This window comes from Triticum urartu, chromosome 6A (assembly GCF_056163025.1).
Source record: "Triticum urartu cultivar PI428250 chromosome 6A, HENAU_Tu73, whole genome shotgun sequence".
In the NCBI taxonomy this organism is placed as follows: domain Eukaryota; kingdom Viridiplantae; phylum Streptophyta; class Magnoliopsida; order Poales; family Poaceae; genus Triticum; species Triticum urartu.
The window spans coordinates 5,026,691-5,050,687 of NC_141878.1; the positions used below are offsets into that span (position 1 = coordinate 5,026,691).

The 23,997-nt window shown below is 47.1% G+C and overlaps 1 protein-coding gene across 2 annotated transcripts in view; it reads right to left on the reverse strand.

Moving 5' to 3' along the window:
* The window catches only part of LOC125517287 (putative callose synthase 6), a 72,295-nt gene extending 48,674 nt beyond the window's left edge, over positions 1-23,621 (reverse strand). For both annotated transcript variants that reach the window (XM_048682469.2, XM_087531352.1), the window contains exons 1-5: positions 23,303-23,621; positions 22,694-22,794; positions 5,908-6,023; positions 5,632-5,813; positions 5,098-5,198 (exon numbers count right to left, since the gene is read on the reverse strand). In XM_048682469.2, coding sequence (XP_048538426.2) covers positions 5,098-5,198; positions 5,632-5,813; positions 5,908-6,023; positions 22,694-22,794; positions 23,303-23,498 — 696 coding nt within the window. In that variant the 5' untranslated portion in view covers positions 23,499-23,621. The remainder of the gene's footprint in view (positions 1-5,097; positions 5,199-5,631; positions 5,814-5,907; positions 6,024-22,693; positions 22,795-23,302) is intronic.
* Positions 23,622-23,997: the final 376 nt, after the last annotated feature.

Genomic DNA, 23,997 nt, shown 5'->3' on the forward strand with positions numbered 1-23,997 from the left:
ACATGAAACTTATATTATGCCTCTTCGAACAATTGTCTGGTTTAAAGATAAATTTTCACAAGAGTGGCTTGTTATGCTTTGGGAAGGCCAAAGATGAGCAAGATATATATAGACAACTATTCGGGTGTGAATTAGGGTCTTTACCATTTAGTTACTTGGGCATGCCAATTCACCACCGTAAATTGTCTAATAAAGAATGAAAATGCATCGAAGATCGTATTGAGAAAAAGCTGAGCTGCTGGAAGGGCAAGCTTATATCTTATGGAGGTCGGCTAGTGCTGATTAATTCGGTACTGACCAGTATGCCGATGTTCCTACTCTCTTTTTTCGAAATTCCGAAAGGGGTATGGAAGCGACTGGATTTCTTCAGGTCTCGTTTCTTCTGGCAGACAGATGAGGCCAAAAGGAAATACAGACTGGCGCGATGGGACTTCTTTTGCCGGCCAAAAGACCGGGGGGGTCTTGGTATTGAGAACATAGAAATCTAGAATAAATGCCTTATGAGCAAATGGATCTACAGGTTGGAGACGGAGCCGGAGGGCATATGGGCACAGATTTTGCGCAATAAATATCTGCAGTCGAGAACACTTGCTCAGGTTATCATGAGACCAACTGACTCGCCATTCTGGAAAGGGCATATGAGAACGAAGGTTTTATTCTTTCGTAGGGTCAAATTCTTGGTTGGCAATGGGATGTCAACAAGATTTTGGGAGGACACATGGTTAGGAGAGACACCCCTAGTTGTACAATATCCCACCCTTTTATAACATTGTGCAACGCAAGGAGGATTACGTAGGCACGGTGTTTCAAACGATTCCCTTGAATATTCAGTCCAGACATGCGTTAGTTGGTGAGCGGTGGACTGCCTGGTTGCACTTGGTTCGGAGATTGGTAGATGTTTAACTTTTGGACCAGCCGGATTTGATGCAATGGTTTTTACGGTGAAATCTTTCTATGTGAATTTGATTAATTCTGGCACAATCTCAAGATCGTCGCATATTTGAAAGATTAAGGTTCCCTTGCGTATTAAAATTTTTATGTGGTTTGTCCACAAGTAAGTAATACTCACCAAGGACAACTTAATCAAGAGGCGATGGGTAGGTAGTTCACGTTGTTGTTTTTGTGATCATGATGACAATACAACACTTATTCCTTAAATGCCCACTCGCCAGATTGCTTTGGAGAACCATTCATATAGCCTTCAACATTAATCCTCCAGTTGACATTGGATCGTTGTTTGGAACATGGTTAGCTGGGGTTAAACATACTACTGCAGCTCGTATTCGGATTGGAATATGTGCGCTTATGTGGGCTATATGGGACTGTAGAAATGATTTGATTTTTAACATACAAGACAATTTAACTTTTTTGCAGGTTATCTTCAGAGCTGCCGCATGGATCCGTACGTGGTCCTTACTCACTCCTATGGATTCCAGGGAGTCTTTGGTTACTGGGTGCAACCAGTGGGATATAGTAGCACGGGCTATATTCAACCGGTTCGGATGGCGGTTGCATAACAGGATCGGAGTCTGGGGAGCTTATACTTTATTTTGCCTTACCGGCTGTGATTTGGAGTTTATACTTTTATTTTCTTTGTTTTGCTTCGCTTGCGGGCTGTAATACCTTTATGACTTTGTGCTACTTCGAGACTTTTTAATAAGATGGCTGCATGCATCATTACGATGCAGAGGCTGGGGGTACGCCAACATTTCTAAAAAAAAAGATATTGTTAAGAACTTCATCTCTGTACGTCAATTGTCTACTGATAACTCTATGTCCGTCCGATTTGACCCCGTGGGCTTTTCTGAGAAGGACGCAGCTAGCCGAGCTCTTCTGATGAGGTACAGTAGTTACAGGCCTCTCTACCCGTACTCCAGAACCAACCCCTCGGCGTTTTCCATTAGTGGCGGCGACCTCTGGCATCCGCGTTTGGGGCATCCTGGCGGTGCATCATTTTCTCATTTAGTTCGCAATATCCTTCCCGATATTAATAAATCACTTACCCCCTCTCATTCTTGCGAGGCATGTCAGTTAGGGAAGCAGCATCGGCTGCCTTTTGCAACTTTTTCCACATTTACTACATTTCCTTTTCACATCGTCCGTTGTGATCCCTGGACGTCCATTGAGGAGTGGTGGCTAGTTGCTCGGACTTTAAATACTATTAAATAATAATGTATGATTTTACACTTTTACCCTACGCGCCAAATCTGATGCATGTGATGTTCTCCAACATTTCTACAGATTTATTCTACTCAATTCAATGTGTTCATCAAGTGTATGTTGTGCGACAATGTAGGTGAATTCCTCAACATCTCTCGTCGCTTCTTCCTTGGCGAGCACAGCGTCTCCTTGCGTTCATCTTGTCCCCACACACCGCCACAAAACGGAAAAGCTAACTTGACGTCACTACATGCAACACGCCACGGCATGTCGTTTTCGACGAATTTGTTTTTCCCTTTGCCTATGCCACACGCCGCGCAACACCGGCACCCTCCACAGCAAATCCCGCCCATGCGCCCTGCATCCACATAAGATCGCCCGCCCAACCAACCTCGTCCGCAAGTGCACCCACTGAATCCCATTCCCCGCCACCAATCTCGGCCCGCCCGCTGCAACCCACACGCCCCGGCTCACATCGGTCACCACCAACCGCACAATCTGTCATGGTCGCGACGCACCCTCAGTCTCCCTCCACTTCCGCGCCTGACATGGCCCCTCCGGACGTTCCATCCCCAGCATGCATGGGTGCGGATCCCAGATTGCCTTCCCCACCGGGCCGGCCTCTCCATGTTCGCCACCCGGCCGCCCGCTTCCACCCCACGCTGTGCCGGCCAGCCACCCAAAAATGTTCACGCGATGCGTACCCGAGCCAAACATGATTTTCTTCTGCCCAAAAACCTCTTAGACCTTTCTATAACAACCACATAGATCTCTCCCATCCCAACGTCGTACAAACACGCGCTCATAGATCCTAACTAGTATAATGCTATGCGAGAGAAATATCATGCTATGCTACAGAACAAGACTTGGTCTTTGGTTTCTCCACCTGCAGGTGTCAATCTGGTGACCGGGAAGTGGGTGTTACGCCACAAGCTGAACCCCCACGGCTCCCTCCTGCGGTACAAAGCTCGCTGGGTCCTCCATGGCTTTACCCAGCAACACAAACTCTACTTTGAGGGTACATTGAGCCCCGTCGTCAAGCCGGCGACCGTTCACGTCATGCTCAATCTCGCTATCTCCTCCGATTGGCCGATTCTCCAGTTGGACATGAAGAATGCGTTCATCCACGGCCACCTCGACACCATCGTCTACAGTCAAAAACCATCGGGCTTCGTCGATGTTGCTCATCCCTCGCATGTCTGCCAGTTGCATCGGTCATTCTATGGGCTCAAACAAGCCCTATGCGCATGGTTTCAGCGGTTCACGCACTACCTCGTCAGGCTCGCCTTCGTTGCTTCGTGGAGCAACTCCTCCTTGTTGGTGCTCCACCGGGACAACGCCACTGCCCACCTCCTCTTGTACGTGGATGACATCATCCTCACCGCTAGTTCGCCGTCTCTGCTCCGCACCATCATCTCATAGCTCCACCACGAGTTCGCCATGACTGATCTCGGCAACCTGCACCACTTCCTCGGCCTCACTGTTTCCCATAGCAAGCAAGGTATTTTCCTATCGCGGTAGGAGTATGCCACCGATATCCCGAAACACCAACCAATGAAACTAAAACAAATGGTCACCCAAGCACCCTTCAGGCATGCAAAAATACAGAATGTCACCCAAAGGTCGGTGACACCAGGATAATCAATGGCAATACAAGATGCATGCTAAATCAAAGCTCCACAACAGTGCTCAATGATCAATGGCTGGACACCATCAACTTCATAACTTTGGTACCGTGGGTGTGCATTGGATATATGAGTGTTGTGAAAGAACTTGGATGAATGCTACTGCATTATCTAGTAGAGTGGTATTAGTTGCGCATAAAATGAGGAGATCAATGGAGGAAAAAAAGTGCAATGTTCATGTGGGAGGCATCATCATTTAAATTTAGAAGAATGTTGATAACCAAGTGTTCCTTTGCTTGCCAGCAGGTAATCATCTGTTCCTCACATTGTATTCAAATAGATGAATGGAATACTACAAGTTAAACTGGTCTACTAATAATTTATATAATATAAAAATCAATTTTCAAAACTGTTCCTCACATTCAAGCTCTGCCGCGCAAATGCGCGGGTCACCCCACTGGTTTATGTAGAAAAGAGAACCATGTGAGGGACGGGATCAAATAACTCGGGTGCATGATTAGATATCATAAAACAAGCACTCACATTAGTCTGGAATTCAGTCAAACAGATTCAGGGTCTATGGATGCACATTGGAAAATATTATGCCCATCTCACTCATATATTGAGGAGGTTACCTGATCATGGACTGCAAATGAAATGGATTATATGGAGATGGAGGGTACACCATGAATTGCTTGCAACACCCAACAATCAGCCATATCCTAAGCAAACAACAGTGTGTCATGGGTAACGATGGGGAGGGCTCCATTGGTTATCAGGAGACTGTCTCGCCATGAAGATAGGCGTAGTGATGGTGTCATCGACGACATATCCAGCTGAGGAGGTACACGGGGGGAGGGCGTGGCTGGCGCATCGTGTGGTATGAGATAGTGGTAGCTCACCTATGTTGCAAGCTAAGATGATGGTGGTGACTCATCATTTGTTGAAAGGGTGCTGGGGGCGGAGAGCCACGAGTGGGAAGAAAGGCTATAGCTGGCAGCAGTGCCGTTGATGACTGAGGATGACCTGCGAAGGTGGGAAAGAATGGGAAGATGTGGTGTTTGGTGGAGAAGACACGAAGTGAGCATGTCGGATGACGCATATGTGTTCTTGAGATAAGCGAGCTACGAGAACAAAACTACTGACTGTAAAATAATTAGATTAGGTAGGGAAATAAGATTGGGCTGGAATTGTTCGCAACCCAAACCATTAATAAATGAAATTATTTAATAAAAGTACTTGTGCTTGACAAATTTATCATATATAGGTTTTAGAGCTGGATGCACAAGCTTTGAATTACATGAATGCATACCTTTTTCAGCCTATGCAGCAGATGGGTTTTAAACTGCAGAACCCCAGGGTCTCTTGAGTTCGGATCCATCTTGTGCGCCTTCCCATATGCAGTAAACCGGCCTTGTTGAGCATGCATGATTATTTATAACTCGACAAGTCAGGTGGAAACAGAGGAGCAAATAGGGAGACACGATTACAAAAATTAGTACCATGAAAGCCATGGTCATTCGCCAAACCCGAGAATATGTAGCCACATGTTAAAATAAATCAAGTTTTTTAGATGACGAGATCGATAAACCTGGGAAAATTTTATCTAACCCATGTAGCGAATGTTATTTTTCTAAATTTTCTAAAGTTAATGTCATAATTTGGGTTGTACTAATAATAACTCATCTTACGCACAAGTTTATTGAATAAACGTCATCTTAGAGAAGAAATAAAGTTGTATGGTTGAGCATAGATTACTGTTAGCTTCGTGGTTGGTATATAGCCAGCTGAGAGTAGAGATAGAAGGAGCATGGGTTCTTTGGTGCAAAGTAATTAATGTACTGACAGAGGTATGCGACGCGTGGGTTCTCCTCCTCAATCTCTTTGGCCGCATGGAGAATAGGAAAGATAGGAGCGAGGGAGGCTGGCATGAGCTCGCCATTTCTGTCCTCCCTCTCCTCAAAGTTAGGTGCCGCAATCATGCCATATAGGATGGATGCAATCTGATAGTATCGCGCCATCTCGTCCCTGTATGTCATACATAAAGAAAAGACATACAAGCTTAAGGATGGATTTTTAATATACAAATGGATGGTTAATGCAATCCAATGCTCATGCTTACGGCTTTCTCTTGGGTAAATCATTCTCCAGGAGATATTTTCGGCAATACTCCTCGTACAACCTCTTAATCTCTTCTGCATCATTTGATGCGAGGCTCTGATGTGTCTCTTCTTCATCCTATCAAATAACAAACATCAAATATGTGGAGGCACATGTATTAGTACTTCCACGACGAACTGGAGAATTAGAAACAACCCACAATGGCTCTATTAAAATTTATATTTATTGTTTCTACATCAATGCACTCAGTTGTAGATTATTTGTTTTCAAAAGGAGAAATTCTATGACTCCTCGCTCAACAAAAGTTCGCATGAACTAACATGGACTAATGGTTTCAGAAGAGTAATGCTACACTTATCGTAAATAAACTTATGTGTTTTACGTAAAAGGCAACATGGATACTTAGGCCTGGAGACGGGGAAGGAGAGGGCCCCACCCAACTGAAAATCAGAGGGGGGGGGGGCAGATTGATTATTAGGCAATTTACAAAAATCATTTCGTAGCTTCTCGTAGATGTAGTATTTCGGTTTCAGAATGCTATTCCAGGTTATTAGAATCATTATCTGTTCGAGTAGTAATTAGGTCAAGCCGTTAACAGTAACTAAATGCATAGAAGAACAGCGCACCCACTGATACCTGACTTGGTACCAGTGCTAAAAGCACTAGTTCTGATCCCTCTTGCCATATGACATATGTTATTGGACGCGCATTACATAGACAAGGGAAAATGTGGCACGCTAGTGTTCAGACCCATGTCCAGGCATGGCCATAACATTAACGCTAACACTTCTCGGCAGCAGGACATGCCTACACAAGTGTAGTTGTTTAGATAGCTTGAACACATAATGTCGGCACAACTACCGACCCCACTAACCATTGTAAGAACTCTAGAGAGAGCCAGCTAGTGCGTCCAAATTGCGAGCGAGCTAGCAACGATCAACATTTTCTCAAATGATCAAGTGTACATGTTAAAGATAATATAAATATAAATTTCAGATGTCGGCAACATTTAACATGGAACCTAAAACATTCAAAATAATAGAGATCTCTGATGATCACGGCTCGATGACTTCTTTTCGAGCTACAAAGTTACCAGACAGTAATACGCGAGTAACCAACCTGTTCACAACTAGTTATCAGGCCGAAAGATAAATTCCCTTTGGAATGCTTTTGATGCCTTTTCAAACATAAAAGTTACCTTAAAAGGGGAACTATATATTTCAAAAATTGGTATCGGATTACAAATCTGGCCTAGGTATGCTTTGCCACCTTTTTAGCTCAGAAGTCAAAAGTGAATAATACGTGATATCTCAGACTATTCACATGTAGTTAGCACTTAATAACTAGATCATGCTTGAACATCAAGTTATGTATATCACTAATATGGTGGTAAAATTTAACTTGTACATCCGAGTAGCCACAACGACACCACGGTGATAACTCTAACATGAAAACTTGGGTAATTACATTAGTCTCATGGGACTTTCCACACCGATACACCGTGATAACTCTAGCATGAAAAATTTGGTAACTACAAGTAACCATATCGGTACCATTGTGATAACTCTAAAATGAAAAGTTGGATAACTACACTACCCGCATGGGAGTAACTACATCTGTAGCGTGGTGATAACTCTTAACATGAAAATGCTTGATAACTACATCAATCACATGGATGTGGCCATATTAGTACCATGGTGAAAACTCTAAAATAAAAGGCGGGTGATTATATTAATCCCATATGAATCACCAAATCATTAATATGATGATAATCTAACCCAAAAATTGGGATAACGACATTAGTCCCATGGGAGTAACCACAACAATAACAGAGTGAAAACTATAACATGATAAGTTGGGTAACCACATTAGTCCCATAGGGTGACAACATCGAAATCATGGCGATAGCTAACACAAAACGTGGGTTAACTATATTAATACCAAGGCAGTTAGCCACCACAAAACGTTGGGTAACTAAAAAAATTGATAGTTGGCTGGTAAGTAGTAATTATAACTTGAACAACAAGTAACTACATTAGTGGCATAAGGTTAAAGAGTAACTAGGATCACTGGTCTAAAACAAAGAGTGACTAGCATCACCGGGTAACAACATCAGTATTACAGTGATAGCTATAGCAAGAATAACTAGGTAGCTACATGAGTGTCATGGTGGAAACTGTAGAATTAAGCTTGGGTAACTACTTGTTTTACCATACATGGTGGTAGCTATAGCCTAAACAAATAGATAACTGCATTCATGCTATCGTGGTACTTGTAACATATACAAGTTGGTTACTACTTCATCATCCCAGTGATAACTATAACCTTAGCAGCTAGGAAACTAACTACCACGACAAAATGGTATACACTGTAATCTAGAGATATTAACGACAAAGATAACAATTACAGCACTATGGTGTTAACTAATTACCAAAACAACGAATCAACCAATCTAATTGGACACACAGGAACCATAAAATTAGTAGCACATAAGAAAACTCTTCAATCAACTCGACATAGAAATCATTTAAGCAACAAAACTCTTGGAGGCATGGCTAAATAGTAAGCTATGATCCAAATATCTTCGTAATGCAAGTGTTAACATGGTGAAATTAATCTGAAATTTAGGTTTGGCCAGCTAATGCATGTACCAAGTCGCTAGTACAGAACCATATATTAGACACGTCCCTTGGAGGCAGTTTTGACCCAAAGAAACTAAACCTCCTGTAATAACCCTAACACATGTGATATTTTTTACTCCATTGGAGGCGATTAATAAAACAAAGCCGCCACTCAAAATCACTGAGATGGGACAAAAATACAAAGCATGCCTCCAAGAACTGTAGCCCATGGGCGGTTTTGTATCCAAAGCTACCCAATCCTAATATTACACCCATAAGAGTATCTATACCCTGGCCGGTATAATTTGACACCTATGCCATCAGCAACCGGTCGCCCCTCATTTCTCTGCTTCCGCAACTATCCCCCTCATACCCCCTCCCCCCCCCCCCCCCCCCCTCCAACTATATTACCTATGCAACATTTTAAGTATATACAATTTGAGACATCACAATAGATCCCACAAACACAAACAAATATATATAATGGATAGGTATGATCTTGTGTTGAACTAAGCTAGTAGTATAATCTTACTTCAAAACTGAGACACTTATTATGGATCACGTGTTATTGGCCTATTAATATTTAAATCGTAATTCATGGCAAAATATTTTTGTTTCCACAAGTATAATTTAGTTATTATATTCCTCGGGAGACATACCTCAGTATATCTATGTCAGCTATGGACATATAAATTTTACGTCTAGGTGCGTACACATGAATTTCACGTTAGGTATGTACATAAATTTCATGTCTGGGTATGAACATCTATGGTTATGTACACATAAATTTTGTGTGAAGGTATATATGTTTTTTCATGGGTATAATACATATAAATTTCCTGTCGGGGTATGCATTTTTCGTATACGAATTGTTTATGGGACTTGAGTATGCACTTACAAATATATTGGTTACTGCCAATTAGACATATTTGTAAATATCTTTTTTTCTGGTAATTGAGTGTGTCACATTCATGGCTGTATAACTTTTTTACGAAAATGGGTATTAAATATTTGTAATGTGATATAACAGTATGCACATTTATATTATTGTATAGTTTCAAATGCCTTTGATATCACATACCCAGAGTATTTAAATATATTTGTGGGCATTCAGTACATCGGAAATAAAAAATTTGATGGTGGATTTTAACCGTCATACCAAAATCATACAATAATACATTATACACATAGCAATAATCATGTACTTATGTTGGGAGGCATGAGGCTGAAATTAGCCAATAGAAGAATGCGCACACGGATGATATAACATGTGTTTCTTTTGGTAGGGAATCAATTGATAATGAGAAAATGGCATGTGACAGTTTTTGTAGGAATCAGTTGCTGTGGATGGTCTAGTGCATGCATAGAAATATTGGAAAGTGATCTAATTAATGGGCATCACTTACACTAATGGCTTGCAAGGAAGAAAATGTGGATGAGAAAGAAAAAGACTACGGTCCTATCGTGTGTGTGTGTGTAGATGATATTTACAACCCGACACAAAATGTTCATCATCACCGACTTAAGATAAGCCTAAACGATAGGTAAGCTAGATAGATAGATAGATTCTAGCATAGGAAGACGGTGCCACGCTTCACCACTTCCTCTTCGGTCCTTTCCCCCTTGTGTCACCAAAAGGCATCGGCGGCCGGAGCGGAGTCATTAATGTCGCTCGTCGTGCCGCTCTCAAACAACGAGGAGAAGATGATCCCAGCCAAAAAGTGGGCGGCACGACCCTGCTCCTTTGGGAGGCGGGTGGCTCTCGCTGTGGCAGGCGCGTTCTCGAGAGCGACATGCTCGGAGTCATCAATGGCATGTTAGAGCACCTTTGCGTTCTTCCGGCAGATTCACCTCACATCAAGCTCCGCCGAGGCCAATGACCGGCAAATGATGTTTGAAGGAGACCATCCTCCAGATGAGCTAGAGTGGACCTAAAGGACGCACAAACATCCTCCGCCGACCTCTTTTGCAGCACGCTGTTTGGCACGAGATGTGGCCTACACTTCCTATTCGATATGGAGACCGCAACGGTGTAGAGCATTCGGTCTCATTGTTGCTCTGCACCACATTGGGTTGCTTGGAGCTCGAAATATCGCTCATGTCCATTCGTGACCATTCAAGCATGATGTGGAGCGTGAGGTCCTCGTCTTCTACATTCACATGCAACATAACATTTCTATCAAGGGTATCCGCCCCACTACTGGAGCTGGTCATGGGGAGCGGATGTGACATGGAGGATGGGGGAGGGGGGAGACAAGGAGGAGAGGATATAGGGAGAGGAGCAAAGCGGAGAGTGACAGAATGAGGACTAGGATTTGGTCCAAGGTGGGATATTTGCGGGGACACGGTTGTGTTGGTCTGGGGCAACATGGGCTGGTCTGAAGTGGTGGTCATCTTTGGTTGTGTATGGTCCACCTCATCTCTTCCACATGTATGGGTTGGGTTTGGGGGTGGAGGTGGGGGTGCTGGACACCCCGGACGATTAGCTTTGATTTAAGGGGTCACTATAGGAATCAGGAAATTTGCTATGTGTCGAGGTCTTTGTTGTCAGCTTTTCGTTGGGCTGACGGCAAAGTCCATTTTTTGGCGTAAGCTGCTGACGGCAAAGAAAAGCTGGCGAAAAAATTGTGAAAACACTAACAAGAAAGAATGGTAGACTGAAAATGTATAGGGAAGCTGGCAGCAAATATATACTTAGTTCTCTGTTTACTCTCGGGCTGATGGCAATGTATTTGCCGTTTGTTTTCGAAATAACTATAGACAAAATGATTGTATCAATTTTCTTTAAATGCAAATAAGGTCTAAACAATATGAAATTTGACGTGGTATTGGTTTATGATTCCTAAAAGACGTGGAATAAGTTCATGAAAATTTACTAAATTTTAACATATACTCAACGAGTGAAGAAGCACAAAAACAGTGTTTTCTTCCTATTGGTTGGGCTCACATGCACTCCCCACCCCCATGGATTAGTGATGTGGCAGGGCAACCCATCCGAACCAGGACATGCACTCCCCACCCCCTCCTCCCGAACCCAACTCCTTCGTCCACCTCGTCTCCATTATCCTCTTCCCAGATCCCAACCCATGCGACCACCTCGTCTCCCCTTGGTCCCAACGGCCGCCGACCTCGTCCCCCTCTAACGCTGGCGACCTCCTCCCTCTACCTTACCGTCTCCTATCTTTCCCTCCCTAACCGCCGGATTGAATCTAGCAGCTTCATTGGCGCCAAAACCCTAGCGCGGCCATGGCAGGAGGAGCCCGAAACCCTACCTCATGGCTATGGTTTCGGTCGCCCACAACTCCAGCATTGTTGACTTGTCCTCTACGGTGACTCCCAAGCCCTGACGCGCCGCTCTGTCTCTTACTTGGCCTTGTTCTGTTCGAGGACGACTTCTTCGTCCTCAACCTCCAAGTACGGAACAAGGCACGACCATACAAGACACGTCCGTCGCTCGACAACCACCTCTGATGTCTTGTATCCCCTCCTCTGGTATCCTCGAACAGCAGCTGGGAACAGCCAGCCGGCGAGGACGACGCAACTCTCCTGGCGCATCGTTGTTCAGAGAGCTCTAAGACACGTCGCCGTTGGGAGACGTCCGGGCTTCCCCCTCGGCAGCCACCCTCTTATTACACAGGCGGGTAGCTGAACATGACAGATGCAGGTGGATGGACATACCCTACGATTTTTTTAACTAAGACATCTTTGTCGTCAGCTTTATAGTCAACAAACGGCAAAGCCGTGACGGGGGCCCACTAGCTAACAGACACCATAAACTCTACTTTCCCGTGTGCCAGAGATAAAAATATGACGTCAAAGACTTTGTCATCAGTCCAGCGAAAAGTTGACAGCAAAGTAACTCTTTGCCGACCCTGTTTGCCATTAGCAAGATGGCAACAAAGTCTTTACCGTCTATTTTCAGGCCTTTGCCGTCCGTTTGAGGCCGGCGGCAAATCAGTCGATTCCAGTTGTGGGTGGGTGATATTTTTGTGTCTAGACAATGACCGAGTATTAAAGAGAAAGAATTAAAATCATCATAATTCTATACTTCATATATTTAAAAATGCATTTTATACACGGGTGCCACCGTTACGTTTTTATCAAAGAGAACATGATGGAAAAACCAAATAGTATATTTTACTGTTAAAAATGAAAGAAACTGAATTACAAACATCACCTTTTTTTGAGTGGCCACATGTCAGCTTGTTGAATGATGAATTCTTCATTCATTTCATCATTTATTTATTTATTTAGGGGCGTTCTGATAGACAAAGTTGGCCTGGCCCTAATCATGTAGTTCTACTGCTTTCATGTGGAATTTTGCAGCATAAGTCTTGAATTGTCTAGAGAAAAGTATTAATTTATTTGCGTTATGTGAATGGTAATTCCAAGTTCAAGAATCCATGCTTTAATTTCCTTTGTTCCCTAGCTTTCACATCCATATAATTACATCGTGAAGGTCACGCTATTATGCGGAAGCAACCAAGATATGTTCTGTTTATTATAGTCGTCACAAACTCCTAGAACTATTTCTTATCTTGCTCATTTGACATGCTCTAATATGCAGCATGATGATATTAATTAAACTTGGTGCGCTATGAAATTACCTAGTTGAATTTCTTGACAAATGGCACGTCTAACATCAGCGTTTATCTACTTGTTCATGATGTCATGTGAAATGTTGGAAATAATGCGGTGCAGATAAATTGTTCTTATCATGCTATTTGTATATCAGCAAGCTTGAGTATCGGAAAATGTAGAGCGTCCTACACGAAGAAGCCCTAATGAAGAACCGACTGCTCACGGGCGGCCGGATGAAGTTTTTTTCTTAATCATGGAATGAAACTAGTAAATGGCAGTTCTAACAGGGGAACGACTGAGCTTTTTGTAAAAATAATGTACTCCCTCTTATAGAAATTAACTAAAGCACACTTAGTACTAATTTCTAGTACTAAAGTTATACTAAAGCCCACTTAGAAATTAACTAAAGCACACTTAGTACTTAGGAGCAACACTCTTAGAAATCGCATGCGGGACTTAATTTTTTGCAGGTGGTTTTGTAGGCCACCTTCTGTGTTAGTGTAATGTTGATCAACTGTCCTGTGGTAGCTAGCTAAGTTTGAGTTAATCCCGCGTTGTGTTATGTTAGGAAATTACAAGAAACATGAGAATAGAAAAACACAACATTAAATGACATATAGCCATCTCAATGCCATAGGATTTTGGGTTGTTTCATTACATCACAGAAAAAACAAAGCATTCTTTCAAATAATTTTGAGCGGATGCTGGAAATCCTATAAGAACTAGTACAAGGAAATCCTTACAGAAATTTCCTATAGGATTTAATCCTATGACTAAAACAACCAACGTAGAAAATAAATCATAAGAATTCTAATCCTCCAAAGTTTCAATAAAAAAATACTTTGAATCAGTGGACAACTTAGAGTTTATGTACAAACAGGTTTAGAGCATCTCCTGCCGCGCCCCCAACAGGCCCTCCCCAGGCGGTTTTTTTTGCCGCCGGCGCCTAAAAAACGGCCCAGTCGCCCCCCAAGGAGCCCGTTTTTCGCCGGTTTGGGCCGAAACTGGCGCCGGCGCACCCAAGCCGAACCCGGCATGCCGGGGGCCGCCTGGGGCGCCGGGGACGCGGTTTTGGCGCGAACGGGGATGAGCCCGGCGAGTCAATTAGACGCCGCCTCGTCGTCCTCATCGCCTCGGTTCCCTCGTGAATCAAAGCCAAGGCTGGCCAATGCTGCCGCGCCGGTCAGCCCCCATTGATGCCTCACGGTCGGCGAGTTGGAGGCGTCACCGACGCGCATCCCGCCACGCTTCGCCCGGCATGCAAGCTCTCCCCGCCCCGCCCCGGCTATAAAAGCCGACCTCCCCTTACAGAGCCACACACAAGAAAGCACTCCCCCCTCTTCCCCGCCGACGAGCAAAGGCTGAGAGGTACCCCGGCGACGCCGCGTCGGCGAACGGCTTCGGCCGCCGCCGCCATCTCCACGAGGAGGAGGCGCTCCTTCTGCACGAGGCCGAATATCCGGCGCCCCCGGACATGCAGGTGCCGGGGGCGTGCAAGCTGAGCGCCGACGGCGTCCCGGTGCCACCGGTGCCTGAAGGTGTGGCACAACGGTCCGAGATCGCCCGCATCCACTCGTTGCTCTCGGAGCCGCGGCTGAATGAGCCGAGGTACGCTGCCGACAGCCACACGCTGTGGACGATGTACTTCGAGCGCCGCGGCGAAGACCAGATCATCTCCTGCAATGGCATCATCACCCGTGGCCGCCTCAACGCCGACGGCCAGAGCGAGTGGTGGGGCGTGCCCGGCCGCACCCTCGAGGCTGTCCTCGACCACATCGAGACCGGCAACACGCCGCGCCTCGATTACCCACCGCGCCTGTTGTTTTCCCGCCGCCGCGGCAGCTCCGGGACGCCGTGGCGAATGGAGCCGGGGAAATCCTCCTCGTCGGGCTCCGGCTCCCTCTCCTCCGGCTCGCCGGCGCTACGCCTCGTCAACCCGGAGCCGGAGAAGGAGACGCCGCTACGGCGCCGCACCCGCAGCGGCACCCTCGTCACCAACGAGGGTGCTTTCCCCTCCTCGCGACTCTCCCCGCGCTCCCTCCACCTGGTCCGGCTGAAGCCCGAGCCGGGGCTGCTCCCCGTGAAGCCGGAGCACGCGGGCATGCTGGCGCCCACGTCCGCGAGCAGGTGGTCTGCCAGCGCCGGGCATACGAGGAGCTCCAGGCCCGACGCCGCGGACGCGAGGAGGATGGCGTCATCGTCCTCGACAGCGACGAGGAGGGCGAGGCCGGGCCGTCCAACCCCCCACCGCGTGTCGGCGACCCTGGCCAGGGGTGCAGTAGGGACGGCGGCGGCTCCGGTGGGGCGCGCAACGACGACGACGACAATGGCGGCGACTACACCCGTTTCTACAGGCTACTCGGCATGTAGATGGCGGGCGGCATCCGCGGCGTAGCAGGGCTAGGCGTATCTAGGCGTAGTTTGCATGTTTATCTGTTTTTTTACAATTTTTTATGAATTATCGCCGAGTTTGTGCCAGATCGCTGAGCCTGTTTAAATTTCTATGAAATAAACGTCAAGTTCGGGCAATTTTGGCGGCGACCTGGGGGTCAACTGGGAACGCAATCGCCCCCAGGCGCCAGGCAAGCGCCGGTTCGGCTCCAGGCGGCTCTTTTTCGGCGTCCTGGGGGGCCGAACGGCTGGAGATGCTCTTAGGCTGACTCGGGTTGGGTATGCACTGGTTCTGGTTGCTGTACATATATGTGCAGCCGATCTTGAGATGGTAACACTGTAGATATAAAGAAAATAAAATAAAAAGGAAGAAAAGGCACGACAAGGCCCTCAAATATCAGTTTTTGTGTCCGCAAGTGTTCATGATATTTGATTGGTATTCATCCTGAGGGCAAGAGTTCCAACAATTTGTATGTAAGCAAGGTTCAGGATTTGAAGCCACGCTTGGCCCGGGGTGATGACCCTATTAACGCCTCAAGGCAGACGATATAACCGCCGGGTGGTGTAGTGGTGAGCACGAGCAGGCAATCGTTGTTCATGGAGCGCCGTTCGGCGGAGCAACAAGGAGGAAGGATGCAAATTGTCATCGGCAAGGTTACGAATGAAGATTGTTGATGGGAGCGGTGCTGGATGCCTGGAATGTTAGGCCTAGTTCAATCTCATGCATGCAACGTATGAGCTTAGTTTTCTGTTTGAAAAAAATAATGATGTGACCTGCGCATGCACGTAGTTGGATGCTGCCCCTAGCACGCACCTCCTCTTTCCGCTTTTCTCTCCCGGTCGTAAACGTTCGCTTGTGATCCAGTCACTGGATAGGGCGACAGATACGAATCAAGGCAGCCCGGCCGGGAGGTAGTTAGCACTCGGATGTAATCCTATTAAGCGAAGGAATAACAGAAAAGAGAGAGCTGCGACGTTGGCAGCGAAAACTCTCTCTCTCGTTTGTCTCTAGGTAGTGCTCGTCTATCTCTCGATCGCCTCGACAACAACAATTGGCATCAGAGCCTGGTGTTTGATCCTGCTCCGGCAACAAAAAAAAGAAAGGCAAGTGTCATCACTGTGGTATACAAGGCCACTGGAAGAAAGAGTGTCGCACGTGGCTTCGTGAACAAGAGCAGAAGGGGAGACAAGAGCAGGCCAATCTCGTACGTCCAGGAGATGAGCATGAGTAGGTCTTGCTGATGGCCGTGGTCAACACCCCAGTATCCACGGAAGTAGAGTGGCACCGCTAGCTGTTTTCCTCAATGAGGAGAAGGTAATCCCAGTCCCCTCGCCTGATGGAACTTGGTACTTTGATACTGATGCAAGTAGTCATATGACAGGAGAACGTCACATGTTCGCCACGCTTGACGAGAGCGTGCATGGCTCTGTCAAGTTTGGAGATGGGTCGCTTGTTGCGATTCGTGGGCGTGGTGCTGTCGTCTTCAAGGGGCAGGGCGGTCACGAGCGTGCACTCTCCGAGGTCTACTTCATTCCGAGTCTGCGCAGCAACATCATCTCTATAGGTCAGCTCGACGAGGCTGGCTGCAAGGTGGTGATCGAGACTGGTGTCATGACAATACATGATCCGGGGCAATGGGTTCTGGCCCGTGTCGCTCGCACGACGAGCAGGTTGTACACTGGCATCCTGACCATCGACGCGCCCAAGTGCCTGCTGTCCAAGCAAGACGACGAAACGTGGAGGTGGCACGCCCGTATGGGGCACCTTCACTTCGTGCTCTGCGTGCCATGTCTGCTAAGGAGATGGTACGCGGGATGCCGCTGCTCGATCACGTCGAGGAGTACTGCAATGGGTGCGCACTGGGGAAGCAACACCGAGCTCCCTTCCCGAAAGCTGCTGCATACTGAGCCGAACGCAACCTGGAGCTGGTTCACACCGACTTGTGCGGCCCCATCTCACCAACCACGCCAGGAGGTAACAGATACTTCTTGTTGATTGTTGATGACTGCACAAGGTACATGTGGTTGGAAGTGATTAAGACTAAAGATGAAGCCTTTGAGCGTTTCAAGATGGTGCGTAAACTGGCTGAAGCAGAGAGGAATTGCAAACTGCAGGCATTCAGATCTGACAGGGGGGGGGGGGGGGGGGGTGAGTTCAACTCCACAAAGTTCAAGCAATATTGTGAAGAGCATGGAGTCAAGCACTTCACCACAGTGCCGTATTCTCCCCAACAGAATGGTGTGGTGGAGCGGCGAAATCAGACTGTGGTCGAGATGGCGCACTGTTTACTGAAGAGCATGAAGGTTCCATCCTACTTCTGGGCAGAGGCCGTGAGAACAGCAGTGTACATACTCAATCGAGCTCCGACAAGAAGCCTGAATGGTGTGACGCCCTATGAGGCCTTGCATGGCTGCAGGCCAAGCGTGCAACACCTACGCACGTTTGGTTGCACATCGCATGTCAAGAAGCAAGGTCCAGGGGTAAGCAAGCTCTCGGACAGATCAGCCCTGATGATTTTTGTTGGGTATGAGGAGGGATCCAAAGCTTACCGTGTGTATGATCCACCCACTAAGAAAGTGCAGGTGACCCGGGATGTAATATTTGAGGAAAGCAGGCCATGGACTTGGAGCACCCCAGGCACGAGCGCAGTCACCGCGGCGCCAGCGACATTTACCGTGGTCTACACCATGGACAACAGTGTCCGGGAGATCGACAGTGGCTCGACCACCACGCCGGTCACCACTCGAAGCGTGGCGACACCCTCTACACCAGCCTTGGGGACGCCGCAGCCAGTAGTGGATGCGCCTGAGTCGTCGCAGTCCGAGCAGGTGACACCCACAGACCCGCCGAGGGCTCGCTGGGCCACCCCTCCGTCTCACGACAACGGGTGCAATGTGCCTACGGGCCAGCCAGTTCGCTACCGACGCTTCTCAAGTTTACTGGAGGACATCGAAGATGAGGCAGTGCGCGAGCAGTTCGAGCGCTGTCGTCTGGTGCGCTGCCTGTTCAGTACCGAGGAGCCACATGACGTGGACGAATCCCTTGGGAGCAAGGCATGGAAGGGCGCCATCGATGATGAAATGAAATCCATCGTCGACACTAAGACCTTGGAGCTTGCCACTCTTCCCGCCGGCCGCAAAGCAATTGGGCTGAAGTGGGTGTATAAGGTCAAGAGGGATCCGGCGGGCAACATCGTCAAACACAAAGCCCGCCTCGTTGCGAAGGGGTATGTGCAGCGTCAAGGGGTGGATTTTGAGGAAGTTTTCGCTGCCGTGGCGAACATGGAGACTGTCCGGCTGCTGCTTGCTCTCGTCGCGCACTCAGGCTGGGAGGTAAATCATATGGATGTGAAATTGGTGTTTCTCAACGGCGATCTCAGCGAGGAGGTCTACGTCGCCCAACCACTAGGATATGAGGTTGTTGGACAAGAGGGAAGTGTACTGCGGCTGCGCAAGGCATTGTACGGATTGCATCAGGCTCCGTGTGCATGGTATGCCAAGCTGGATGAGACTCTTGCATCTCTTGGATTCACGTGGAGTCCCCTGGAGCACGCCATCTATCGACGCGGCGACGCTCAGTCCTACCTGCTGGTGGTGGTCTATGTGAACGATCTGATGATCACGGGCACCAATGGAGAGGACATACTCTCCTTCAAGAATCAGATGCAGCAGCTATTTAAAATGAGTGATCTTGGACTGTTGAGCTACTACTTAGGGATTGAAGTGGAGCAGAACAACAGTGGCATCACACTCAATCAGAAGGGCAATGCTGAAAATATCCTGGAGATGGCGAACATGGGAAATTGCAATGGTTGTCACACTCCGATGGAATGTCGCCTCAAACTGAAGAAAGACGATAGTGGAGAGCCATTTGACGCCACGTTGTATCGCAAGGTGATCGGAAGTCTGCGTTATCTTGTGAACACAAGGCCTGACATCGCGCACTCAGTGGGTATTGTCAGGCAGTTCATGGAGAAACCCAGCACACACCATTGAGCGGCAGTCAAACAAATTCTGAGATACATAAGGAGCACCATGCACCATGGATGCAGCTACAAGAGGGGTCAAGACAGTGCCAAGCTGCTCGGGTTCAGTGATAGTGATCACGCCGGCGACACCGGCGACAGCAAGAGCACCTCTGGACATGTCTTCTTTCTCAGTAAGAACCTGATCACTTGGAGTTCTCAGAAGCAGAAAATTGTTGCTCTGTCTTCTTGTGAGGCGGAGTATGTAGCTATAGCTGCTGCAACATGCCAGGGATTGTGGCTGAGCCGGCTGTTGGAAGATATGACAGGAGCGTCACCAGCAAGGTTCAAACTGTTGGTGGACAACAAATCTGCCATTGCTTTATGCAAGAACCCAGTCCATCATGATAGAAGCAAGCATATAGATGTGAAGTTTCACTTTGTCCGAGATTGCATTGAGAAGGGACAAGTGGAGATTGATCATGTGGGGACTCAAGATCAACTAGCTGATGCACTGACCAAGGCACTCGGGCGTGTTCGTTTCATCGAGATGAGGCAGAAGCTTGGGGTGATCGGCATTGTGCAGTGAGATTGAGGGGGTGAAATGTTAGGCCTAGTTCAATCTCATGCATGCAACGTATGAGCTTAGTTTTCTGTTTGAAAAAAATAATGTTGTGCATGGTCGGGATGTGACCTGCGCATGCAAGTAGTTGGAGGGTGCCCCTAGCACGCACCTCTCTCCCGGTCGTTGCCGTTCGCTTGTGATCCAGTCTCTGGATGGGGCGACAGATACGGATCAAAGCAGCCCGGCCGGGAGGTAGTTACCACTCGGATGTAATCCTATTAAGCGATGGAATAACAGAAAACAGAGAGCTGTGACGTTGGCAGCGAAAACTCTCTCTCTCTCTCTCTCTCTCTCTCTCTCTCTCTCTCTCTCTCTCTCTCTCTCTCTCTCTCGTCTCTAGGTAGTGCTCGTCTATCTCTCGATCGCCTCGACAATGACATGGAACTCATCAAGATCATCATCCATAGGAGTCAGATGACTCAAGCGGTTGTGTGAGTTAGTACGCCTCACTCGTCTTTGTGTCTGTTTGTCATCGTCGTGTCCAAGTACTCGTCTCAACACGAATTCGTTGTAGTTGAAGCAGTGTGAAGTGTGTTTTGTCGGTCATGTTCCTGTCCTCGTCGAGCATCCTCGTTGCACCTAGTGTGGATTCGGTGTGAGGCCGTAGGCGGACAGTGGTAGACGAAGTCATCGTAAAGTGAGGAGGTGTGTGACCAGTAGAGACAGAATCTAGTGCAAGTAAGCACAAATGGAGTATGGTGTGAACCGTGTGCAAGGCAACGACTAAACAATGATAGTGACACTACATAGTAGAGTAGGGAGATGCGCTGCATGTTTTCAGATGTGTCATACTAAGTGTGCACGCCTAATGGTTAAGTCGATGAGTCGACAAGTTGCGGATCTTCAGTGAGTGAAAATAATAGGAAACACGAGCAATATTTGCATCTGATATTGAGATTGTAACAGCATGGAGAAAAACAAAAAGGAAATAAAATAGAAAAAAGGGAACAGCAATGGTCCTTTGTTATCAGTTTTTTTGAGTGCGTGTATTCGTGATAAATAGATGTGACCGATCCTGAGGGCTAGAGTTCCAACATGCGATACGCTGATTATTAGAGGCGATGTCTAAGAGGTGGAATTCAAGTAACAGTAAGTTTTATTACTGTTATAGAAATGTAGCCATGAAGACGTTGAACGGCTTCCACCTTATTCTGCCGAACAACCTGAATCACCTCCTCCACACCACTCGGCCTCTCCTTGAAAACGGGATGTGCAACCGAAGCTAAATGTGAAGCCAAGCCAATTCCTAACTATTGACCACAAAGAAAACTCCGGTCCCTCGCCGACTGTTGTTCAACGTAACATATGCGACATTTGGTCATGTCCATGCTCTTCAGCAAGCGGTACATGGCACCGGCATCACACAAACACAGAACCGTGTGAGGGAGAAAATCAAATAACTCAGGTGCATGATTAGAGATCATAAGATAAGCGCTAGCTTCAGGGATGAATTCAGTCAAACAGGTTCATTGTCTGAGGCATGCAAATTGGAAAATATATGCCCATCTCACTCATATATTGAGGAGGTTACCTGAACATGGAATGCAAAGGAAATGGACTACATGGAGATGGAGGGTACACCATGAATTGCTTGCAATACCTAACAGTCAGCCATATCCTACGCAAACAGCGGTGTGTCATGGGCACCGATGGGGAAGGATGCGTTGGTGGTAGGCTGACGGTCTCACCATGGGGATAGGGGTAGTGATGGCGTCATCGACAATGTATCCGGTTAAGGAGGTGCTTGGGAGGACGGTGTGGCTGACGCACCTTGCTGTAGGATATTGTGGCAGCTTGCCTGGGTTGCAGAGTAAGATGATGGCGGTGACTAATCATGGGTCGAAAGGAAGGCTGTGGCAGGTAGCAGCCCCTCCGACGACTGAGGATGCTCTGAGACGTGATGTTTGGGAGAGAAGACACGAAGTGAGCGTATTGGACGATGCACATTGTTAGAATTAAACATGACGGTGTACCAGCTACACATTTGTATGCATGTCCGACTAGTACATGTATATCATACCAAGTAGGATTAGCACTAGGACACCAAGTCGGTTAGCTTCAAGCTATCTTACGCATATACATATATGCCTGTACCCCCACCACGTTGTAACGAAAAAGATCAAAGCAATAGAAACTCCAGGAGCGACACGCCCCTGCGGCAATCAAAAATACATCGTTCAGTTCTCCTGTTCGCTCCGCCTCCTGTCGTAGCTAGTCAAACCAAGTTCGTGTACGTATGTTCCTAGAAGTGTGTACGTGCACTGCTCCCGGAAGATCAATCAAGCTGTCTGCTTGCTAGCTTTGAAGCTAGCTTTGCACGTAGGCGCTAGCGTCTCTGGGTGATTTGATCTAGCAAGTTCAAAGGCCAACACACATGTGTTCTCCAGATAAGCCAGCTACCGAACGCCCTGAAATTAGATTTTCCTCGGTACACTTTTCTTTTCCATATATTATGCAGAGGAAGAGAAACAAATACGAGAATGAAACCACTGGCCATCTACAAAAAGGAACTACAGTATTTAATGAAATTACTTGTTCTGGAAAATTTATCATAAGTAGGATTTCGAGCTGCATGCAAAAGCCGAGAATTATCTGAGTGCATACCTTTTTCAGCCTATACAACAGATTGGTTTTAAACTGCAGAACTCCGCGCCCTGCTGAGTTTGGATCCATCTCGTGCGCCTTCTTGTATGCACTAGTCCGACCTTGTTGAGGACGTACCAATAATAATAACTCAACAAGTCAGGTAGAAACAAAGTAGCAAATAAGGAGCTATACGTGAGCAAAAATCAGTAGCATGAAAACCATGGTCATTCGCCCAGCCTGAGAATATGGAACCGCAGGTGCTAAACTAAATTAAGTTTTTTATATGACAAGATCGATATAGCAGGGCAAACCCAACCCATATAGCTAATGTTATTTTTCTTAATTTTTCTATGGCTAGTGTCGTAATTTGCTTTGTACTCATAATACCTCATCTTAGGCACAAGCAGTTCACTGGATAAACTACATCTTATAGACAAGATAAAGCTGTATCCTAGTCCTAGGCAGAAAGTTGATAAAGAAAGGATCATGTTGGTTTCAGTAATAATAACTCTAAGCATAGACTGTTATTGCCTTGGTAGTTGGTGTGTAGCCACGTGCGAAGAGTCGAGATAGGAGCAGCGTGAGTGTCTAATCAGTACGCAAGTGCAAAGTAAGTAATATACTTACATAGGTATGCGACGCGCGGGTTCTCCTCCTCTATCTCTTTGGCGGCACGGAGAATAGGGACGATGGGCGCGAGGGAGGCTGGCACGAGCTCGCTCTCCTCGTCCTCGACGGAGGATCCCTCCCCGGAGTATGACTGCAATTCTGCCGGCGGCGGCCTCGACGTGGACGGCCGGTCGCCGCCGCTCGACATGGACATGCTGTCTGGTTGCGTTGGTGATGGAGCAGAGAGAGTACAGCGAGGGTGACAAGGAAGGGAAGGGACGGAAGTGGAGGGGGTGGCAAGGCGTCGTCTTAAAGAGTCGAGTGGAAGTGTGTATGATTGTGCTGAGTGAGCGGCCTCTCCTGCTCGTTTACTGCTTTTCCGATGAAGTGCGTATGATTGTAGAGTTCGCTTTTCCGCTTTGCTGCTTTGGCTTTCGGGAGGGCCCTGCAGCTGCTTCCCTTTTCTTTTGGATTTGAATTGCCGACGAGGGAAGCAAGGAATTGGAACTGAACACGGAGGCGACAAGGCGTCCTGTCTTTTTGGTCGTTCCCTACCATCCTTTAATCGGGGTTTGCTCTTGCTTGTCCAAAACAAATAAAATGTCGGAAATCTTAAGGACTGGGACGTGCTACGTGTCGATGGGCGGACGCTCCGCGAGCCGTCCGATTGTTGATGCAAGTTATCTGTATCGTTTTTCTTGCAACAAGACCTT